The 16,154-nt window shown below is 33.0% G+C and overlaps 1 protein-coding gene across 10 annotated transcripts; it reads right to left on the reverse strand.

Moving 5' to 3' along the window:
• Positions 1–5,718: 5,718 nt before the first annotated feature.
• LOC107945230 (uncharacterized) lies at positions 5,719–14,326 on the reverse strand. Of its 10 annotated transcripts, XM_041108358.1 has the most exons (12): positions 14,072–14,234; positions 11,713–12,999; positions 9,895–11,577; positions 9,725–9,805; positions 8,782–8,934; positions 8,510–8,673; positions 8,251–8,398; positions 7,985–8,107; positions 7,529–7,616; positions 6,989–7,187; positions 6,631–6,681; positions 5,719–5,993 (listed from the first exon to the last, which is right to left on the reverse strand). In XM_041108358.1, the coding sequence occupies exons 2-11, from the start codon at positions 12,868–12,870 to the stop codon at positions 6,666–6,668; spliced, it is 3,813 nt and encodes a 1,270-aa protein (XP_040964292.1). In that variant the 5' UTR covers positions 12,871–12,999; positions 14,072–14,234; the 3' UTR covers positions 5,719–5,993; positions 6,631–6,665. The 10 variants fall into 10 exon arrangements, with proteins under 10 accessions (XP_040964292.1, XP_040964291.1, XP_016734634.2 ...); XM_041108357.1 differs by having other exon boundaries at positions 5,721–5,993; positions 9,725–9,784; positions 9,895–12,999; positions 14,072–14,326; XM_016879145.2 differs by having other exon boundaries at positions 5,721–5,993; positions 9,895–12,999; positions 14,072–14,326.
• Between the last annotated feature and the right edge of the window lie 1,828 nt (positions 14,327–16,154).

A 16,154-nucleotide genomic window follows, 5' to 3' on the forward strand; every position in this document is an offset into this window, starting at 1 on the left:
GCGTACATGAATTTTTTGCCACACAGAAGCGGTGTTGCAACATCTGAATCTTATGTTGCAACATCTAATCGGTGTTGCGGCATTCGGTTATCGGTGCTACAACATTTGTAGTAGTTCTGTCCCAAAACTTTGTTTTTCTTCTGTCTTCGATGTTGCAACATCATTTTCAGTCCGAATGTGTACTTTTAGCTACCAATCCATCCTACATAGCTACATAACCTATTTAGATATCAAAACATTGTAAAAACAATAGAAAAACATAATTTACTAAATCAAATGATAAAAACATAAATAGATACTAAAATGTCTTGATTTAGCTTATTAAACATACTAAAGTCAGTGAAAAGGGATGTAAATAATAGCCTAGATCGTGGCAGATCAAAAACACAACACCCAGTAGTAGATCTTCGATCTGTTAGATTTGGTGCCCTAAGTGTAGTATATTCATTTGTAAACTTGTATTTTTTTAATAGATTGATTAATAAAATGATTCATAAATTACATTAATATTCTTTATACAATGTCCTCATGTGGTTTTTGCACACAAAGTAAAATAGAAACAAATATTAGTTCACTGGTTGTTTAATGTTTAAAATAATACTAAGCGGTATTATATGGTCGGATCTTATACAAAAATACAACTTATATTAGTAGAAAAACCTAAATATGTCCTTAGTCTAATTGGAAATGAGCAAACTGATCGAAAGACTAATATGTCCTCTATCAAGTTCAATTAGAAAAATATCTTGTCTTGGGTATCAGAGCGGATGACTCCTAAAAGATGGAGACATAGATGTGACTAACTGGACTGATTGTACATCGGATTAGACCCAAACAAAATAGATCCTGAATCTGTTTATGGATTTATTCACTTGTGACGTTTATAGTGTGACATGCTTTAATCCTGAGTGGATGATGGACTATGTATGCGTGACTCATATACTTTGATGTAAGTAAAAGCCTGAGTTCAAATAGATAAGGAATCAAAAGCTAATGCGTAACCCAAGATAAGGTTAAATGATATCCTCTCATTGGCATTACAAGATAGATGAAAAGTAAATGTGGTCGCGAGTCGTTTATTTTTTTTATGAATGACTTAATTACTTTTTTATAGTAATTGAGTTCTCATGAAAGAAGATGTAATGGTTACCATGAGATAAAATAAGATCATATTGGGAGAATAGATTTATCCCCAAGAGATTAAGGATATCTTATGAGAGTAACACACTTGTGACAAGGTCATTAGACAAGCACTGATCGAGTAGCTTTCATAATGGTATGTCATTAGGGAGAGCTCATTCACGATACTATAGTGGAATGACTTTGTGACTAAATAAGTTTATACTTAATAGACAAAAAGCTATAACTTAATTATAAATCATTTGATCCCTAATCACATATGTTTAATTGGTTCCTCCACTAGCTCCTTGAAACTAGAAATGAATTGCATGTTGAATCAAATGAACATAAATTGATAGAAATGGTAAAGTTAAAGAAATGAAAAACATTCAAAAATGAATGTGGTTTTCTCACTAAGTATGAAAATGACCTAATAATTAATTCATGGTTTTTTGAATTATTATTTAATTAATTAATTATATAATTGAAGTTCAAAAAATAGAATTAAACTAATTGGTCATTGTGAATCTGTTGAATGAAGAAATGTTAAATATATTCTCTCATAGATTATTTTACAGTAATGTTGTCATGATTTTAACAGAATCAAAATTGAGTTGAGAAAAATATTTAATTGGGAAATTAATTAATTTATTATGTTTATTTTTGGAAATAAAAAACATGTATTGGGTTGGATTGAATTATAAAGTATAGGGTTAAAAGTCCAGGAAACATTTATAATTGGACCAGATATGGGAGAAGCCCAAAAGCCCTTCATGTTGGATACATAGGACGACAAAACTTAGTATATTTAATTAGGGTTGTCGCCCCTCTCTCTCCTAGTTCAACTAGGAAGTTATTTTCTATTAAATAAACTTCAATTAACTCAACAAGGGTTTCATAAGTTTTACACAACTTTGAGATATTGTTATTCTACCGATTATAGTGAGAATTTAATTTCTAAGTATAAATTCTATTTTCCAGAATAACAATTCTACTAGTTTCTATTAAAGAGAGAAATTTACTTTCTCATTAAAAGTAAAGTAAATAATTTCTAGTTTTGTGTTTGATTCAAATTTGTTCGAGTCCACACTCGAAACAATTCGTGGTACGTGAAGAAGGTCATTTGGTTGAAAACCGAAAATAACACGGATCCTTCTATCCCAAAGCACAGGTGCAATTTCAGGAAAAAATTTATTGTAATAAATATCACAAACCAACTCAGTTTTCAAATTTTTAATTTTTTGCTATGCAAGAAAACCTTTTTCGAACCAGATTTTTTCCAAATCATATTCACATATATTCATATTTGATACCATTTCATAAATATCATTTTAACTCATTATCAATTATCGTGTTCATACTTTATAACCCCTAATAACCAGACTTAGACTCAAGATGGATACACGGATTGCCTAACCAACACACCAATTTGGCACCTAGTGCCTCATCAGAACGTTCGAAGCATAAGTTTGTGCACAACACTCATCAGTATAACTGAAGTAAAATGTGTGCCTAGCACTAATCAGTATAACTAAAGTAAAATGTGTGTCTAACACTCATCGAAACATCAGAAATAATATGCATCCAGCGCTCGTCGGTATATAATCAAGTATAATGTGTGCATAGCACTCGTCAGAAGGTTCGAAGTAATATGCGTCTAATGCTGATCAATATATAATTGAAGCAAAATGTGTGCCCTGCACTCATTGAACATCCAAAATAATATGCACCTAACACTTATCGATATATAACCGAAATACAATTTGAACTCGATCTAATTCTATGACATGTCAATTATATCTGACTCTTCTCAAACCGTTAATAGGGTACCAATGTGCAATTACATTATTCAATCTCATACATATATCATTTCTCATTTAATTTCATAATCACATTTCAATCCATCATCAATTCACAACTTTCTCATATCACATAACATGTTTCAATCCATTTTCATATCACATATTATGTATCAATTAAATCATGTTACTTTCTATTTTGTTCAATTCAGTCCAACATCAATCACAATGAATTAATTTATACAACAATCATGTACTCACCTCGATACTCAATCATTCAATTAACATGAATATGAAAACACATATATTGATCTCGAATCATAAAAGTACAAATTGAATGCTTATTTCACTTGTCGACGACTCTTGTTTTTCCTTTCCCTCTCGACGGCCTAGTGTCGTCCTTAGCTACATATGATAATTTAAAAAATAAACAATATCAAATTTCATCCAATTCACATTCAAATACAAAACCAAGCATATTTTACATTTTTTTTCAATTTAGTCTTTATACGCAGGATATGCATATCTTTTGATATTTAGCATCAAATTAAAATCTAATTTCACATTATTTCATTAGGGACCTTATATTTTCTATTCATAGCATAATTTCATGATATATTTTCAATTTATTCCCTAATGTCACAAAGTTAACTATCAATCTTATTTAGCTTTACAATTTAGTTCTTATCATGATATAAATTTAATTTCTATCAATTTCAAGCCTAATTAATCAATTTCTCAACAATGGCAACTTGCTAAAAACTCAACAATTGAAAAAATTGTTACATAGGCTAACTAAATCAAACTCCCATGACCATAAATCTATAAAAAATTACATAAAAAATAGCTTGGTTACCTTTAGATTTTAGCTTGGCCGAATGTATTGAAGGAGCTTGAAGCTTTCTTTATTTCTAAATAATGGTGGACAATGAGAAGAATGAAGATGATGTCAATATATACTTTCTTTCTTTTTTCTTTTATACATGGGTTAACCTTTAATTAATCTAATTAATATTATTTAATTAATTAACTAAAAAATAATTAAGCCTAATCTAATAATAATTTAATCTAAGTGGGTTTTAACATCATCATCATCCACTAGCTCATGCCAAAAATTAGTTTATTAACCTTTTTGGCCCTTTATATAATTGCTATATAGGTCTTCAAACATTTTCTTAATTAAAACTATACAATAATTGAACTTTTACAATTAGTCCTTGAATTCAAAATTAACTACTTTTTCGGCTAAATTATTTAACCGAACTTTATTATATTTTCATATTAACTTCATAAATATTTTTATTTTATATTTATGGACTAGTTTACAGAAATGGAGCTCCAAAATTACATTTTTCAGCTCTACTGAAATTTGGGTCATTACAGCACTTCGTCACAAGATCTTGTAAAAGTCAATGATTGAGAAAAAACGAGATGGTGCAATTTAGGTCACGGGTAAGTTTACTGACAAATATTAAATTAAAGGTTAGGTTAGGTAAATTTAATATCAATGATAAGGTGATGGATGAAGTTAGGTTAATACTTCTAGAACCAAAAAAATTTATAGATGGATCCATCAACAATAGTACTTTAATTTATAGGTGGATCCATCAAAAAAATTTATAGCTGCAACTGTACTTTCTTAAAAACAAATTAGTGGTGTGCTATAAGCCTATAATTAGCGTCTTTTATCATCCAATTCTTGGTATGCATATGTTCACAAAATCATTCCTTAAAGTAAGGCGTATCAAATCTCCATTATGATTTTTAATTTTTATGTTTCATGCATGTTCTGTAAAAGGATTTAAAGAAGAATTCTCATTGTCTTGCCGAAGAATTCTGTTTTCTATATTTTAAAATAATAAACCAATATTGCTTAATATATTTATCTACATAATCACATTCTTATTTGCTTTACCGAATAAATGAATGTGTATAGTGTCGTTGTGGGATCAGTTCTAGTTTCTCCATTTATAAGCCACATAGAGGAGAAAGGAAGAAAAATAAATGTTTTGAAATAATTACAAAGACTCTTAAACATTAGTAAAAAAAAAAATGTTACATGTTATCATTCAATTGGTTAATGTGTCACATCAGTAATCTGTTAATGAATTAATAAAATTTTAGTGACTAATTCAAATAATTATCTTAATTAAAGTGACTAAATTGAAAAAAAATTAGAATAACTAAAATAAGATAAACTCTATTTTAAAGTGACCTTGAATGTAGTTTAACCTTACAAATATTTTGCTTCTGGATTTGAAACGGTGGAGGATAATTTTTGTTAAAAGTTAAATCTTTCAAATTTTTTAAGATCATGATAATAAATATTTAGTTAAAATATGTGTTTATTTTTACAGAATTTGAGATTTAATCCTTATACTTAAAATTTTAAAAATTAATTTTTTTAATTTAAAAATATTAATCCAATAATTATCTTTGTTAGTAATTTCTGTCTAATATATATATATATATATATATTTGTTAATGCTTCCATCAAAATTTGTGAATTTCATGCGTTTAATTTTTTTCAATATTTACCACGTTGACAAAATCAAAATTTCGGCATTTTGAAATATTGGACAAAAACAATTTTTTTCCAAGATCGATCAAGATAAAAATTCTAAATCTGAGCTCAGCTCAGCCTATATTTAAAAAATATATATGTTATTTTTATATATAAAAATAAAAAATATATTATATCAAATACATTAAAAATATTAAAATATATTTCTCAACAAATTAAAAATACATTAAGAAAAAAATTTATACTTAAATAACAGTAAGATAATTGCAACTTAGTAAGCAAGTGCTTCTAAAATAGTAACAAAATTAATAATAAAACAAGAGTTTTACAATATCCAAATAATAACAAAATAGTAACAATATAATAGCAAAATTGTATCAAAACAAAATCAAAATTGCAGCAAACAGCAACAAAACAACAATAAATAGTAATGGAAAATATCTTACAAGGCTCAACCCGTTTAAAAAAAGAACTTTATTTTTTGTCCAAGCTCATTTGTTGGGTTCATATTTTCGTCGTAATCCTTCCACTTCTTGAGCGGGCCTTTGCGGCTTGACAAGTGACCCAACTCATTATTAGGTCTAATCATACGAGGGTAGCCTAATTAAAATATTAGGTCACAAATTTTGATAAAAATGCTACAATATAGATTTTTTAATTACAAAAATAGGACTTAATTTTTTAAGTAGGACTAAATTTTAAAATTTATTAACGTAGGATATTGTAACCTAAATATTTTTGTTTTAGGAAATGGAAGATACACGAATGGGTATTGCATGTCTTCAAAACGGCGCAGAATTTATTTTTTCAAAAATAGAAATATTAAAATTTAGCTTTACAAATTATCTTATTTTACTTTTCAATAATAGGCGAACTCACTCGAGATTTTAGAGTAAATATCTTCAAAGGTTAATAATTTTCTAGTACTTAAATATTGGAATAAATAATTCAGAACAGAAAAGATGGAAATAATAGATGTTGTAAGACTTAAGTATATATAAATAGGAAATGTGAGAGTGGTAATCGTGTAATCATACTTTCCAACTCAAAAACTCAACTACTAATGGCCGTGGGAGATAAAACACATGCTTCAACTTTTCTGAATAGAAGGTGAACAGATAATTTGTGGCAGACTCAACAGAACAGACTTTAGAATTTGCGTAAACTCATTAGGCCAAGATTTTATACCTTTTATTCGGCTGAATGATGGGGCAGGCCAATAGTTAGCTACACTGAACACTGACAAAGCAAAAAAACACATTTGTATTGAACTTTAGTTACAAGCAAGCACCAAAATGGATATTGAGAGTGACAAATAATAAGAGCTTTACATATAAACATTTTTTTTTTGACTTGCAAAACACAATCATATCATATCATATCTCACAGGCCCCCTCTCAAACTCAATGGGAGATCCTCCTCCCTTACCCTTCATATAAAATAATACACACGTTTATGGAGTATGTAAAAGAACATATACTATCATAATGTCATTAATGAGTGCATCTAGCATCAAAATAAGGGGATTATTTGAGAAACATTTTACTTGGATGCTTGGTTCTGCATCTGATGACCCTGTGGTTTTGTCTGGCATGCTGATGACATGATTCGTAAGCGTCTAGCAATCTCTGTGAATGAAGGTCGAACCACGGGATCCGGAGCCCAACACTGCTCCATTAGTAGCTTCCATTCTGGGTCACAGTAGCTTGGTACGGGTGGCCTGAGCGTGTTGCTAACGATGCCTCCTGCATGGAAATGAGGTAATCAAAACCACTAACTACCATGATAACATAGTCAATTCACCATGAATGTGCACAGGAATGTGTTCAATACTTTCTCCATGCTACTATAGTTTATTACATAAGACTGACACCAGCAAAAGTAAATGGATTTAAACTATCCACATGAAAATTGATAAATTTAACAGAAGAAATTTTATGAAAAATAAGAAATTCAAGGCAGCAATCTAAAAAAAAAATTTATGGTAAGGGACCCTCCAGCAGAACTTAATATGGAAAAGAACTGAAACATATGACAAAGTAAAAGCACGTGTAGCAAAAAGGAAACAGCAATTGAGATTTCACACCTATTATTGCTCCATAATGCATATTGGCATACGGTTCCTCGCCAGTAAGAATCTCCCATAGAACAATACCAAATGAGAACACATCGACCTGCAAATGACAAAATACAGGCAAGTAATATTTGCATAAAGACCATGTGCTCCTTGCTTAGTGGATGGTGGAGGTGGACTTCTAGGAAGAAACCTAGATTTGAGGCATGGATCTGCTATGTAAATTTTATACAAATAAAGCCTTACAAACCTCCCATTTCATTATAGACAACTTGAGATAATGGAGAGTACATAACTTGCTTAAAACCAACTTGTTAAAAGCCATCCAAAATAATATGACAAAAGGTAGTCCCTTCTTTGAAGCATAATAATAAATTTGTTGCCAGCATATGCAGGATTGCAGTAAAACCAGATATGAACTAAGATCTAAACAAACTTAATCTAAGCTCTGAAACAAGATCATCGTACCTTTTCAGAAACCTTGCTACTACTGCCATTCAACAGCTCTGGGGCCATCCATGGAAGAGTTCCCCTCACACCACCAGTAACCAAGGTATTCCTTTTTATCTTTGACAACCCGAAGTCCCCAACCTGCACAGACATCATCATCTTTATTTAAACTTAGGTTTGAATTGGAAGCCAATATGTACCTATGACACAAGAAGAGACACGTAACTGGGAGACAAACACCATAAAATTTACAAATTTATACATAACAAGATCACTCAAATTACCTTGCAAATTGGCCGTACAGGATCTTTCAAGTTGACAAGCAGGTTGTCACATTTTAAATCAAAATGCACAATGTTTTTTGAATGTAAATATTCCATCCCAAATGCTGCATCCATGGCAATAATGAGTCGCTTACGACGATCAAGTTGCCTAGACAATTAGAAAAACTTTTAAAGTAAAAAAAGAAGTACATAACAGGAAAAAGTTCTCCAGAGCAATGGAGTAGTACATTCTAGAAATAACCATATTTAAAAATATTACCTGTCTTTGCTAAGCAAGACATGTCTAAGAGAGCCATTCACCATGAACTCTGTGACAGTGGCTAGTGTTCCTCCAGGTCCATCTTGCACCACACCATAAAAGGCCACTACATTGGGGTGGTGAAGCTTTGAAAGGATGTCAGCTTCACGCCAGAACTCCACAGTCTGAAAATATTTAATGTTGATTATTAGTAATGATATTAGACGAAGTGTAAAAAGTATCAATCTCCATTGATGATGCACAGAATGCCAAGAAACAACAGGAAAACTCACCAATCTCTCTTGCTCAGATGAACGACCAGTGAAACAGATTTTTTTTATTCGCTTGATGGCAACATCTGTTCCTCTCCATTTTCCGTGGTAGACAGTCCCAAACGTACCCGAACCCAACTCCCTTAGCTCTTCCAGATCTACATTTTTAATGATCTGCCATGACATTTGATGAAATTAGCCATCATGGAGATAGAAATAGTGACCAACTTTGTTCAATAATATTGGGATTAGAGGCACAAAATGCAGAACAATTCAACCTAGCAGCATACTGAAAAACATTTTTCACCAAGCCTGTATTCAACTCATCAGCAAAAACTGAGATGAGGAAGTGATAGAAGAAGATATCACAGTGGTAAATACCATCCGAGGTTGATATAATTGGCAGCATGCTGGCTCAGGCAAGGAGATAAAGACAGCTATTTTTAAAATGATATGCCTACAATCAGTGTGTAACACCTAGAAAGTGATCATTAGCAGCTGCATTTCTGCCATTGGCAATGAGGTTCAACAAATTCTGGCTAAGCTTTATTAAAGTAGGAAATTTTAGAAAACATAAAGGTAGCATTTGGAAACTTGGATTTAAAAATTAAGATTTGGATTTCAAAAATAGTAAAAATTAAGTGCTAAAAACATACAAATGTAGCATTCATGATTATTTCTCATACCCACTGATTTGTTGGATGCCTATTTAGTAGTGATTTTGAAATTCTTCAGGAATTTTTGAATTTCACAAACTCATGCTTTTTATACTATCCAAATATATATACTGAAACCCAACTAATTTATTCACAAGGTATGCATTTCATTGTAACAATTTATACTGCAAACGAAATCCAAATCCAAATTTTCAAATTCATGTTCCCAAACATAACAAAAAGCAAATTTAAAATTCACCAGCTCTTTCTATACTAAGACATTAGATAATTTAGTATGCAAGATATACCTGCAATGTGCTTATATCAAATTCTCCATGGCAATGATCCACAAGAGGTACACCAGTATTCTGAATATCCAATTTCCCATCCTTGAAGTCAGAAAAAATTTAGAAAATGAGGGCAAATGTGAAAATTATCTTCAGAAGCTAAGGGATATAAATCAAACTGGCACTAGTACCTCAAACTCAGATTCAGGTACTTGAAGGCTTTGCCCAGCTTGTACACTTTCATCACCCCCGAGTGGAGACTTCTTGTATTCTGAGCCTATATCCAAGTTGTTAGTAGCAGCAACAGAAACTGACTCTTGCCTAATGTCCTCATCAAAACTGATGTCTGGCTTAATTTGAGCTAAGGCAACTCCACCAGCAGATTTCAAAGGTGGATAGCTATAATCAATTGGAGCCCCAACTTCAATATTTGTAAGTGGAGATGAGAAACCCAGATGATCCTGATCCATGAGGGAAACATCCTTTCTAACAAACTCATCTTGAGCCAAATTACGAAAGTATGACCAATGCTTAGGTTCATGATTCTCCATGTTTAAGCTCAGTCCAGCTCCATCACCAGAGAATGGACTGATATCATAGAGGTTCTGGGACATTCTTGCTTTTGAGAATATATCAGACAGAAGGTCACGGGGAAACCGGTCGTTAATATCAATAAGTATGTCTCCATGCTCAGAGCTGCATACAGAAGCAGCAGGCGGTACAGTGGAAGTTGCTCTAGTTGGGTTCTCTGCCCACACCAAAGGTTGGTTATGCCCCTTAGTGTGATTTCCTGCATTCTTGTTTTCATCCTTCTCAATTCGCTCAAAATCAGACGGCTTCAAAGAAGGATCATCAAGGTGCTTAACAGAAGTTCTTTGCCCTGCTGTGGGATGATTTAACCCAACTGCTGCTTCATCAACAGTGCTCTTAACTGAGACTTGTTTCAATTCAGATTTCTCCTTAGTTGACTCAAGCCCCTCCTCAGAAATATTAGAGATGATTTTATCAGCAAAACCTTTGTAATTTTCAAATTCAGCAAGCCCATCCATAACAGTCCGAGGATTTTTAGACCTCGGATTTGCAGATTGGACAGACTGATCAGCTTGAGGAGACAAATTCCCATCATGAATCTTGTCAACTGCTTCTCTAATTATTTGGGAAGGATCAGAATGTGCTTGAGACATTAGAAACTGAGACCCAAAAGAATCATCAGACTTTGATAAACGGTTCATTTCTGCCTGCTCCCTAGGGATTCTCTCTGAATGGAAAACTCGCTGTGGAATCACAGATGGCTCAAGGCAGCTAAAGTCATTTGGATCAGCCTCAGAACCACCAGCACCAGATGTAAAAGGCCCGCTAGCTGTGTAAAAGTGGTCATCTTCAACATTCTTTCTCCCTTCAGTTACAACTTCAGGCAAAACTACGTTCTGAACAGCTTCCTGGGTCTTTTTGAAATTTTTTGCAGGAAATGAAGATGAGACAGTGTCTGGCACTGACATGGTAACAGATGCTTCCTCACTGAAAATATGGTTTGCAACAGAACTGTCACGTGCATTTGAAGGGACACTGTACTCTTTCTCAGATATCCGAACCTTTTCAGTTTCACTGATCTTAGGGAGAGATGCATCTCTTTTCATTTTTGGCTCCTTTGTTGGAGGAGCTTTGTCTAGGGAACGTACCTTTTCAGGTTCAGCAATTTTTGGGGCTGAGCTATCTCTTTTTAGTTTCACCTCTTTTATAGATACTTCTGGATCTTGTACTTGAAAGCCCATATCAGCCAAACCCACCTGGGGGGTCACATGCCCCTGGACCGGCATCGAGACTAAACTTTCTCCAGGCACCACATAGTTAGAAGGTTGAGAACCATAACTATACTGCAATGGAGGAGACAAAGGAACATTACTCTTCCCATCCATCTGGGGAGTGGAAGACTGGCTAACTTCTCCATAACGCATTTTTGCCTCTGAACATGGCTGTGAACTAGATTCATAAGTGTTAGATGAACTCACCAAAACAGGTTGAGAAGATTGTAGGGTTGACGAAGGTGCATGAGAAGATTGGACTGTTGATGAAGGTGCATGAGCTGTCAAAGAAGCAGAACCAGTAGCAGCTGCTTCACTTACAGTTCGACCAGCCTCCCTTACAATGTTCAAACCAAGTAACTCATCCAAATTATTCTCGGAAGCACTTGCTGCAATTGAGTTTTTTCTAGATCCTAGGTCCATGCCATTGACAGCAACAACATATTGCATCTCAGAATCAGTCTCTACACTGCCCAAGCCATACTGAACATCATCCAAATCACTACTAGAGAAAAGGAATATCCTGGGTTTCTGGGGTCCTCCTTCTTCTAGCACATTACATTCCTCCATCATGTTCTGCAGATCCTCATCACAAGATACAGAGACCAATGCATCAAGATCCTCACCAGGCAACTGATACTTTATTGTATGGGCTTGGTCATAAATTGCTAACATTTTTTGAACAAGCTCTTGAAAGGAAATATCCCTGCTTAATCTAATCATACGTGTTTCCCCCCCAACATATCTAAGTTTCCTATCACGGGGACGTGGTAAAATTTTACCACCAAAGCTGCAGAGGAACTTCACCTTAGTAGAGGAGCTAAGCGATGCATTTCTGGATACAAAACCTTGATGCCCCTGACTAATGTCATTCCTTGAAGAGGACTGAGAAACTGACCGCATGGAATCATAATAGCTTTTTTCTTCATGCACAGAAGGGGACTTTCTCTCAAACTCCTGGGGACAGGGTTTTTCTACCGTATTCAGCATAGAGATATCATAGCCACTTTCAGAACCTGTATGAGAAATTCCCAGAATGCCTTTTAGATCCATATAAAGAGGTCCACTGTTAGGATCACCATAAGCATTCTGAACAAAATGCTGCCGGGGATTTACCCTTTCCCGCATAAATTCCAGAGCAAACTCCTCACCTGTCTGAATGGAGTAATTCAAAACCGGTCTGGCTCCAGCCGTCATACTATAATCAGGAGGTCGGATGTTAGTATTAATATTACTAGATGGATCATGGAAAAATCTTTGGTTTGCAGACTCAAGAGTCTCATTTCCAGCTTCCATATTATTGTATCGAATTTGTTCATGGTTCTTCTGTTGATCCATTAAGCCTTTTCCTAGATTTCTCTCCATTTAGATAAAATTTTCCAGGAAAAAAAACCAAGGCAATATGCCATGATTATCACAGCTACTGCAATATCAGCACATGCATTCTGCCATAGCCAACAGCAAAGTTTGCATTGCAAAGACCTTAACTTGAACCTGAAAGGTTGTATGAGAATTCACTATTAGTTATTGAGAGAAAAGCACACAACTCAATTCAATCTGTAGCCACTTGCACTGTTTTATAATGAAAAAACTAGCACTGCCATTCCACTACAATAGACTATTTTAAGAAACAACACCGTCCACACTAATAAATAACCAATTTGTTTAAAAGACAATAACCTCACAAACAAGGTCAATCAAGCATTGCATTATTATATTGATGCGCATAAATGGAATTAAATACAAACCACAACTTAGAAAGAGCACAATATTTTTTAAGATAAATGAACCCAGTCTAATTTTTCGGGAGGAGTAATTCTTGTACTTGAATCATACCATATATTTAGCACAAATACCTTAAATTTAATTGAGAACCTCATAATAGAATTTTTGAAGTTAATTTTCTATTTGGATTCTCACCTTCTAACAACTTTCAATAAAACTTTTAACGCAACAGAGAACAGAATTGAAGTTGTAAAAAACATTTCAACTGAATCATACATCTGAGACATTTTCTTTGGGGGGGGGGGAGGTTAAACAAAAGAATTGAAGATACAAAGCAGTAGTTATAATGCATCTGAAGCAAATCTAGAACCCTAAACATGAATTATAAATAACGCTCCAGATTCCAAGACAAATATGCGAAGGAAATGGTGCAGATCAAACAAACATTCCACGAAACTACTTAAATCAATCCCACAAAGTGTGATCCCATACAAGGCAAATCCAATTTGAATACCGACTTACTTAAATCCATGATAAAACAAATAATTTATATGGTTGAAATGACAACATCGAAATTAACTAGTAATAATAACATGCAGGGAGAGTAGGCAGTCTAATCTTTAAAAAAAAAACAAAGAACTCAAAATATTCTCTCCAGCACTGATCAGGCACTAAAAAAAAAAACTATACTTCTGTACAAATAGAATCATCACCATGCCTATAACCAAATCGAAATATAAATTCGAATCGGAACTGAAAACCATAAACAGATTGAAGGCTATAAACTTTACTAAAATCTCACACTAATCCATAAAATAAATAAATAAAAGAGTATGTTTACCTCAAGAAGGGAAAGCTGTGAACTTTTAAGCAGCAAAGGAGAAGATTATTGACTTTCTCTCTCTAAAATTCGCTCATTTTCTCCGTCGAAGATTGTGATTAGAGAGCCGTCTCTCTTTCTCCCTCTATCATGTCCTTTTTCTTTTTTATTTTTTCTTATATGTTGGTTATTTATTTTTCTTTTGTATTTTTCTAGATCTATAAAATTTTGCCTCTTTACGACCTTTTCGACACGGCAATCATTATTTTTTTAATCTTTTCTTTTCCCTTCTTTTAACTTTCTTTAATTTATAATTTGCTTGAAAACGTCGGCAATTTGGCCCTCGACGCACGGGGTGACCGCGTAGAATGCACGGAGCACTGGTTTGTGCGTGTTCTTCTAGGTGGTGTGGGTCCCGCGTTGAGAGACGGACGGTTATGGGTTGGTGAGACTGAAATTGGTCACTGCTGTGCGAATAATTTATGATTTCGATTATCTTAATTTATATTTTTTTAAAATTAAATTTTGGTGTTTTAAAAAAGATTTGTCATTTAAAATAATTCTTTGATATTTTAATTTTCAGACTCTTTTTATTTTTAGTTTTAGTTTTATCATAGTGCTAAACTATCCAAAATCAGTTTCGACGGCCGTTACTCAAATGGAGAGTAAAGTAGGCCGTGTTTTTCAAGCTTTGCTTTATGGGCTCATTTACCCCCGGCCAAATCCTGTGGGCTAAGGTTTATCGATCGCCAAGTCCGGCAAATGTTCAGATTACACAAGCTTTGCTGACGACTCACTCATGGTTGGTATTCTTTTCTTTATTTTATGTTGAAACTAAGGTGTTCATGGTAAGTAATCCTCTCGCTGCCGGTATTTGTTAGAAAGATAAATGGTTGGTCATGGAATGCGTTTCATTCTTATGGATAGAGATTGAACTCTTAACCTCATAGTTAACGGATAAAGCGAGCAAACATCTCATCTCATAATTTTCCTTTTCTTTTTTCATATCTAGTTTATTTATTCAATTTTTTTTCTTGCCATTTTAGAATGAATCGTTTTTAAGTTTTAATCTTTAAGGTTCATAATAAAATCTTTGGGTTTTGATTCTAATTAACTGGATTTTTAGAGTTTTATTAATATCGAAATTAAAATCGAATCTACGTAGAAGGATTATGCGATGGAATTCAATTGATATATGAGAATTAATGTGTAACAGTCCGTTTTCTAGTGTTGTCGAAAACAGTAGTTTTGGGACCACAATTCTAACGTGTCAATCAGTAGATATTAATTATTTAATATTTACAAAGTCATTAGTGTTGTGTTAAATCATAGTTAAGTAATTTTAATGTTTAAGTGGTTAATTAATTAAAAAGAACTAAATTGTAAAAACTTAAAAAAGTTAGTTCTAATAGTTAAAGTTGTTAAATGGCTATTAATTGTGAGTGGGTGGACTTGTAAAGTAAATAAACCATATAAGATATTAGTGGACAAATATGGACTAAATTTTGGTTAGTTGTTAAGTTAATATTAAATGGTAAATTAGTAAATTGGAAATTAAAATAACATAAACTAAAGACAAAACAAAAATCTATCATCTTTCTTATTCTTTGCCGAAATGGAGAAGAGAATAGCCATGGTAGAAGTTTGAATATTCGGCCCTTTAATGTGTTTGCATGTTAGTGCATTTTCATCCCTTTTTTATTAATTTTATATTTTTAGAATTGTTTTAGCTTAATCTAGCTAACTCGGGGTTTAATTTGTAAAAATGTTAAAAGTATTGGAAGATGCCATTGATGAGTTTATTGAGTTTTTGAAGTTTAATGTTGGATTACTATGCTTGGGTGTTAAATAGAAAATTTTGGTTAAGTGATTTTGTATGATTTTTAGGTTAGGGATTTAATTGAAAATAAATTAAAATAAGCATAGTTTTCTTAGAAAAATTTCAGCATGTGTGGTTGGTATGTGGGTATAATTGAATTCAACACATGGATTTTATGACTAATTGTGAAAATAGTGGGCAAATTTTAGTATTTTTATAAATAAAGCCTTAACCTGGCCTAAAGGGCTTAAGTTTAATAGTTGGTAATCAAATAATAGAATGGGT

This window comes from Gossypium hirsutum, chromosome D12 (genome assembly GCF_007990345.1).
Source record: "Gossypium hirsutum isolate 1008001.06 chromosome D12, Gossypium_hirsutum_v2.1, whole genome shotgun sequence".
NCBI classification, from domain to species: domain Eukaryota; kingdom Viridiplantae; phylum Streptophyta; class Magnoliopsida; order Malvales; family Malvaceae; genus Gossypium; species Gossypium hirsutum.